The sequence below is a fragment of the Denticeps clupeoides genome, chromosome 15 (genome assembly GCF_900700375.1).
Source record: "Denticeps clupeoides chromosome 15, fDenClu1.1, whole genome shotgun sequence".
Classification (NCBI taxonomy): Eukaryota; Metazoa; Chordata; class Actinopteri; order Clupeiformes; family Denticipitidae; genus Denticeps; species Denticeps clupeoides.
This window is the reverse complement of record NC_041721.1, coordinates 4464552-4472837: the sequence shown is the minus strand read 5'-3', so window position 1 is coordinate 4472837 and position 8286 is coordinate 4464552. Positions and strand designations below refer to the sequence as shown.

Below are 8286 nucleotides of genomic sequence, written 5' to 3'. Positions count from 1 at the left end.
ATGTAGAACCATATGGGACACAGAGAGGCTGCTTTGTTGAAACAACATGAGCTTCGTACATCATTTCAAATCAATACGCCCGAACGCCAATTAGTGAAAAAGCCGCCAGGTTGAATTCGGCCCTTGGCCTCAGGCCCTGAGCTCAATCCTGGAGCAGGGGGCCCTGGGAAAAATCTGTTTCAGGGCCATATCAGTGGATTTTATCATTTTTTTTTATTTGCAGGTGCGACCTGGTATTTCCCCCGATCGGAGCTCTCGGTGTATTTGTTCGGTAAACAAGAGTGTGAGGAGATTAATGGAGGAGATGGAAGAGACTTGGCTCTTCTCCTCGTCCAAGGCCCCCACAGCAAATGCCACACGTCCCCACAGACATGTCCACGTCTTGAGTCTGATGGTGTTTTCACTATTAATATGATTTATGTTGTGTCTATATTTCTGTGTTTTCGCTCTTGCTTTCCGGAAGGCTCCAACATTATCGTCATTTTGCCATTTTTATACTTTCTTGACTTTTACTATTTTTGTACCGTTCAAAAAATAATAATAATTGTCAAGATTTAGACTTTTATTTGGCTTAGTAGAATAAACGTGCGGGCCAGAAATAGACTTGGTGGGCTAGATGAACAGCTCTCCAGACCCCGTGACTGGCTTTCCGTGGAGCACTGCGCGCCTTTGGAAAGGGGTGGAGCGCGTCGGGTTGCGCTCCGGCTCTGGCTCCGTTTCCAGCTCCGGATCCGGATCCAGCTCCTGCTCCTGCTCCAGCTCCCTGGCCGGATTCCTTGTATGGAAGAGCTGAGCGCGATGATGATCGCCGGGCTGAGGGGAGGTTTTGGAAACTGATCTCCTTCCGGAGCTCCTTCCAGGCTCCGGGCTGCCCACGTCCCTTCTCTCCAGAAGTGGAATTTCGGCAGGAAGCGCCGGGACAACAACACAAACAAAGTGACCGGGGAGGAGGAGGAGGAGGAGTGACTGTGATTTTTTTTTTTTTTTTTTAACATTTGATTTAATTTGATTTTTTCCGGTTTGAAGAGGAGGTGGGGGGTCCAGTAGGAGCCCCGATGGCAGCGCGTCGGCTGCGTTGAAGAGGGTCTTCTCCACGCCGACGATGGAAGCGCGCAGACTGGCCGCCGCCGCGCTCCTGCTGCTGTGCGCGATCGGCTGCGCGGCGGCCGTGCAGTTCCCCACGCAGCTCGTGTAAGTACAAGCCCGACCTCGTCCGGCCGCTTAAAGCCCCGCCACGAGTTGCGCGCGACCCGTGTCGTTGTCCCTTAGCGCGACGCGTCTTCCCGAGACTTGATTTTGTCTCGTTTTCTCCAGCTCGGTGGGTCTCGTGTCCGGTCATTTCAATGCTTGTCGTCGGTCCCAAGAAAGTGACTCTGGACTGAAATGTGACAACGAATGTCAACTGCGCGGTGACTGTAGGTTATTTTTGGACCGGTGTCGTCGCTCAGGCGGCGTGTGGGTGTCTTTCAACTGCTGTTCGCAAGTTTTTTTTTTTTTTTTGGAGCTCTCCAAGCGTCATTATTATTCAGTTATTATTATGCAATAAGCACGGCGACGAGGTCGTGTACGTAGATGGCGACACGGACCCCTTTCGGCCCTCGATCGCCACTAATTGGGCAGTTTTATAGTTCTGTACGTTTCATTGTCGCCGTATTGTCACATGCCGTCACTTTTTGGTCACGTTTGGGTCCAGTTGGGTGTATTTATACAGTATCTCGATGATTTACTACCACAAAAAAAAAAAAAGAAAAACACAATACAATGCCACGTGCAGGAAAGTTTTAAGCTGAATAAAGAATATTCAACAGAATGTAAAAAAAAGAGTGTTTATGACATTGTTATGTTATTGCTGCAGAGATTTTGTAGCTATGAGTGGCCTGTTTGATCATGTAATACCACTGTCTTCCTCAGGAGGCGACAGTGAGTAACTAACGTAAAAGTCAGCACCAAAAGGGTGGTAGTAGCCTAGTGGGTAACACACTCGCCTATGAACTAGAAGACCCGGGTTTGAATCCCACTTACTGCCATTGTGTCCCTGAGCAAGACACTTAACCCTAAGTTGCTCCAGGGAGACTGTCCCTGTAAATACTGAGTATAAGTCGCTCTGGATAAGGGCGTCTGATAAATGCTGTAAATGAAATGTAAATGCAAAATGCTCATAATTTCATCAGTTGGACGATTGGGGCTTTGTTGCAGAGCTTAAATACTTAGTTTGCACAGATTGCTTTAATAAATACACAGTTAAAATGGTCGCACAAGAACATATTTAGCGTAGTGTAATCGTAAAATATGCATAGATCTATGTAAAAAGTGAATAAATTCGTAAACATTTGCAGAACACGTAATCACTTTAAAGGCATGCTCTCGCATCCGTCCGCAGTGATGCTCCGCATGAGAAGGACCAGAAAGACATCAGCCTTCGAATGGCTTTCACAGCGCCTGGACCCGATCCAGCACGTTCTAAAGTAATGGGACCACCTGGCCAATGAATTGCATGCGAATAACCAATACAAACACGCGTCTAGACGGTTAAAGCTGCCGTATTCTGAAACCGTTGGCACATTTTCAGATACAGCTGCTTCTATGCATTTTTCCAGTTTTTAATATTTGGCATGGCAACTCAATTTTAATGGCATTTGCAATGCATAAATAGCAATTAGAGATGATCATTAGGCCCGCCTTTGTTTTATTCTGTGAGGAGGGGGAGGGCACTTTGCCTTGTAATCGCTGTTAATTCTCAATGAACGACTTTTTGAGGCAAGGGTGAGAAAGAAAGAGACAAATAAAGAGAGAGGCCTTCATTTCGTGCTTCAGATGAAAAAAACTTTCTCATTCACTTAGCAGATAAGATAACCATCTCCTTTCCGACCATTCCGCATAAACAAGATGATTTCTTCTTTCCCCCTGTCTCTTTTCCTCTCCTCTGTCTCCTTCTTCCCCTCTGTCACCATGCGTGACTGCCTCTTTGTGCCCGAGCACTAACCTCACATGCCAGTGTCTGTCTGCTTCAGACGTTCTCCGCCCTCTGCCCCCACCCCTCCCCATCGCCCACCTCGTCTTTCCCTCCTCCCGCCCCGGCCGGAGCGCGTCTCCTGGAGTCGGCCTCACCCCCCTCACTGCCCCTGCGAGGCGGATGATTAACATCATCAAATCTGAAATGCAAAGTCTGATGTCGTACATTCTGCCCCTGAGAGTGTCGGGCCGTGTGCGGCGGGGATGCGGTGACACGGCCTTCGCCGTCGTTCCGTCCCCGTTTTGGGCTGTATGTTTCCAAAGCTGGAACCTGTCATGTTTTTATAATGCTCGTCGTCCCAGATTCACGTGTCCTACCATTCTGAGGGCGAGAGAGCGGGGATCTTTTTACGTCTTGTGCGACTTGTTCCTTTTTCATCTCTATGCTCTTTTTATTCATGCTTGGGCTCCCTGTCCTCGTTTCGGCTCACCGTGTGAAACGAGGCATTGTGTCAGGGCCGGATATGAATATGCATCCCACACGGTCAGCCTGCGAACTCGGCGTTTGCATTTATGGCCTGAACTTGTTGGCACGGAGGATCGGCCGCAAACAGCTGGACGGCTCAGTCTCACACTTGTGCCCCGATGCACTGTCCCTCTCCTTCTCCGGCCTTAAGTCGTAATTAGATTTCATGCTCAAGCTGCTAAGTGGGTACGCTTTTCACGTTCCCATCCCTGTCGTCTCCCATCACGCACTAAGATGTGAGGGCCGATCTGCCCACCATGAGCGAGGGGGTAGAGGACATGCGTTCCGTCCACATACGCACCAGCGGCTTTCGTCTCTTGTGTTCCAGGAACACGGCCCTGTTATGACCTTTGGCTAATTGCCAAAGGGGCAGTGGTGGCCTAGCGGTTAAGGAAGCGGCCCCATAATCAGAAGGTTGCCTGTTCTCTGAGGTGCCACTGAGCAAAGCACCGTCCCCACACACTGCTCCCCGGGCGCCTGCCATGGCTGCCCACTGCTCACTCAGGGTGATGGGTTAAATGCAGAGGACACATTTCACTGTGTGCACCGTGTGCTGTGCTGCTGTGTATCACAGTGACAATCACTTCACTTTCACTAATGTGAGTGAATAGAGCCAGAAAAAAAAATTCATATAGAACCTTAAAACCATGATATGAAAGTCTGTGTGGCTTCTGTCACTACTACATCTGAAAATTGAAATAAGCCTTTAATATTATGATCGATATTATTCTGATCATTTGAACTGCTGGATTTCTGAAAATCATTGGCCATCAGGTGGTAGGAGCCTAGTGTGTAACACACTTAACGAAGAACCAGAAGACCACAAAGACCCAGGTTAAAATCCCACTTACTTCCAATGTGTCCCTGAGCAAGACCCTTAATCCTGAGTGTCTCCAGGGGGACTGTCCCTGTAACTACTCATTGTAAGGCACTCCGGATAATGGAGCCTGCAAAATGCTCTAAATGTAAGTTTGCAATAATCATCATCAACATAAAACGAAAACATTACAGGTAATGTTTAATGAATACAGCATGTACAGTATAACTTAGTGATATAATGATGGGCCATAATCTGGCTAAAAATAGTTACAGTTACATTAAAAGCAAAGCCACAGTGGCGCAGAGGAACTGGTGAGAAAAGTGCATGAACGGTCACAATGTATGGCCGCTGTAGTGAAGGGAAGCCGGACCGGCTCCATATCAAAGGTTTTAGCCGCACGGTAAACGTTTCCCGTGTCTGCTGGGTAACATTTAACTTGGTTCTTGGTTAGGGAGTTTTTTATTTTACCTTTTTTTTTGCTTGCAACTCATTTTCTTGCAACTCATGAAAAAACTGCACTGCGAACTCAACACCATCAATCCTGTTGGACTGCAAGTCGAGCATATAAAGGTTAACCTATTTGAACGAGATCAACTTTTCTGTTTTTTTTGCACCAGTAGATATGTCTGCTTGTGAACTGCTAGCGTGTGTAACACCAAATCAGTACTGGGCCACTGTACGTGTGAATTTAAAGAGCAGCACATAGCCTCGCACCAGCAGATGCAAGCTATATCCATTCCAGCGATAGCAGGCATGTAAGGCATGCTCTCTTTTGCTTATATCTGCATTGAAAAAAAAACAAAAAAAAACCTGGAGCTCTGATGTAATGTGTCACAGTATCCGGGAGTGTCGGACTATAATTAGGATAGACGAATGCAGTTGGTGTGCATACCTTCACCACATGCTCTGGAGCAGTAGACATGTCCTTACTTAGACCTCTGCTGAAGACCTCTGCAGTGACACACATTTAGCCAGGCATTCCCATAAAGTGTTTTTTTTTTTATAGGGATCATATTCTCCAGGCACTACAGGTTCTGGAAAGCTTTTTGCTTAAACGTGCAGAGGATCTGCTCATTTTTCTCTTCTGACACATGTTGGGGGCGGGGGTGGATTCTGGGAACATTTTCCATGCTGTGCCTCGGATTTCCGGAATCACTAGCAGCTGGTCCACCATCCACCACAGGGAAAAAAAGTTTTGACTAAAGGCTTTTCTCGACTAATTCCGGACAGATAAGATCAGTGAGGTGTTGAGCTGTAGCTCCATTAGACTCTGAGTGTCTGCTGATGAAATACAAACTGAGTGCTAAGTAATATGTAAATTAGTCCAGTTGGGAAAAAAAAAAATCAGGTATTACACTAATACAAAATGTGGTTAACTGTTGGTATCTGGCCCACAGCTCTTGGCAGCCCCGGTGTTATTACTAACATTTTGTGAAGGAGCGCGATTATCCCGGTAATGGAGTGCCCGGGACGGATCATCAGCGTTATTTATTTATTCTTGAACCAGCGCCTTGGGGGGGGGCGGCGAGCACTCACATCCACCCAGCCCGCACACAGACACCTACATCCAGACAGTGCCATCAGAGAGCCACTTATGCGTGGTGAGCGAGCGAGTGGCCAGATTGATGCTAATTGGACATTTTTTCCCCCATAAGGCCAATTTGGCTATTTATAACCCAGAAACGGAACATGCGGTAGAACATCCAGTCAGGCGCGTCGCAGAGTGGAGGAAGATGGGGGTGGGTGGACTGATGGGCGTTGTTGATGGAGTGCTGTGATAAAGAGATGAAATTATTGTCCAACATTTTTATTGTTGGAAAGTTTAAAGTGGGAGGTGATGATTGACAGCTCTCACACTTCCTACTTCCGCATTCTGGACAGTTGAATGCCCTTCTGTCAAAATGACATGCAAGCAGTGTTGCCAAAAATGTACTTAAATAAGAACTTTGTTGCATAATATCTTTTCTAGATTTTTTCACCAAAAATCTGATTTAAATCTGGCAACACTGTGACAAAATAATTCATATACTTGTCCTTATCGAACGATTAGATTATTCAGATATTGCCAGACTAGAATCGAAGACACCAGAGATTATTTACATATAAAACCATATCTATCACTTCCCTCCTCGGCTCCGTTTTCAGCATTTTTTGCTCTTTGCTAGCTTTACGCAGTGGACCATTTCACAGGGTTCTTCTGTATTCCAGCACCTCAGCAGCCCAGACAATGCATTTAAAATGTTTTTTTGGGGCACACTCCCTCTGATAAGTTATCGGTTTTCAGATTTATCAGAACTTCTGTCCTTGAGAAGGTTATTAAAAGACTGCCCGCAATGAAGTCTGATACGTACACATTCAGTGATCCACACTTTTCCATGTTCTCTCGCTCTTGTTCAGTCGTGTTCTCAAGTGCTCGATGCACACATTACTCTCACGCTGTCTCGCATGGATGTTTCATTCAATTTGTGGGCATCAGGAAGCTGCTGTCAAAATGTGGCACAGTTCTCGAAATTCCGGGAGACTTGGGATGTCCATTTAAAAGTAATGTAAATACACACACCAAAGATGGTAATAACTGCCATTTTTATCATGATCGTGAAAAAATGGCCAAAACTCATCACCAAGATCAAGATATATTTTATCGTGAATTTCTTTCACTTCAGTACAAGCCAACACAAATCATATAATCGCCTGGCCCTATTTGTCTTCACTTTTTTTGTCCAGTTATAATACATTACTTAACAAGTTACAACATTTTAATACCCCTTGATCATTGTGCCATCAGCAGAAATTACAAGCATTGTCTGTTGTAGTCCCACTGCTAAACCATGCATGCAGACAGACTATCGGCACTTTAGGTCAAGAATTCTGCTGAATGTGAATGTGACATTTGTGAACGTCTCAACAGAACAAGTATTCCCCCCAGCATCATTTGATGACCAAAGACCAGGGTGTAAAATGTTTTTGCAGAGACAAATGATATTCGTAACACTAGTTTCTGTCATACACACATCATTTCTCCACTGGCCCATTCCAATGTGTGATTTAACACCTAGTTCCAGTAGATATATATATTTTTTTCACTTCAATACAAGCCAACACAAATCAGCTTTGTGCACAAAATTACCATATCAGTCACTGGGTCATGACTCAGTACAACGCATAACAGCATGTCTGCATCCTTCAAAAAATGTGGAAAAAAAACTCCCGAGCCAGAACGAGTTCTCCATGCCAACACCAGGGATCTGAATTTCTCTGGTGGTGGGGAGCATTGGCAGCGCCTGCTGCCGCAATGTCGAGACCGCACAACAACGATCCGAACGCTTGGAAAAAGTTAACACCAATAAGCCAACTGCATCTTTAGTGGCCCAGATAACGTCGCCTGTACAGCCCTGCTCGTTGCTAAGCTAACATATGCCTAATAAGATATCATCAAGCAAGAATCAGTTCGTAGTCTGGCAGGTCCTGGGCTGAATGCACAGTAATGCTGGCTGATATAATAAAATGTATGTCCTGTTTAATTATCTGTAGAAGATACCAAAGCAAGACAAGAGCTGTAGGCTTCAATGTGGAATATGATAAGATTGTTTTAATAATAGTTCTAGTCCGAGTGACAGTGACAATGACTCATGGACCGGGGGTATAAATCGTTTTTAATTATGTAAGCTACATCACAATGCTCACAAATGACATCACAATGCTCACAAATGATCAGATTAGCGAGATATTTGTAAATCTTTATTGACACTGCGAAGGCCTAGTAGATTATGACAGCTTGGTGACAGGCCATGGCCGGCCGCCATCGCCCCCCTGTGCTTTGGCCCCGGTGATCCGTGTTTCCGACGTCGCCGAGATCTCTTCGGGGAGAGCTAACGGGCCGTGACGTGGTGACGCCGTGAGCTTGATGATAGCCTGTGAGTCGTGCTCGTCTGTCAGGTCGCATACAAAACTGTGGGACACGATGCCACCCATTGCCCAGTGGGTATCA

General features: G+C 46.0%; 1 protein-coding gene across 2 annotated transcripts in view; it reads left to right on the top strand.

Annotated features, from left to right (window-relative positions):
- Window positions 1-723: 723 nt before the first annotated feature.
- LOC114764347 (voltage-dependent calcium channel subunit alpha-2/delta-1-like) overlaps window positions 724-8286 on the top strand; it is a 71414-nt gene continuing 63851 nt past the window's right edge. Inside the window, exons 1-2 of one of the 2 annotated variants that reach the window (XM_028953893.1) lie at window positions 724-936; window positions 1027-1191. In XM_028953893.1, the coding sequence (XP_028809726.1) occupies window positions 1103-1191 (89 nt within the window). In that variant the 5' untranslated portion in view covers window positions 724-936; window positions 1027-1102. Of the gene's footprint in view, window positions 1192-8286 lie in introns of both variants that reach the window. The other variant, XM_028953894.1, reaches the window with a different exon arrangement.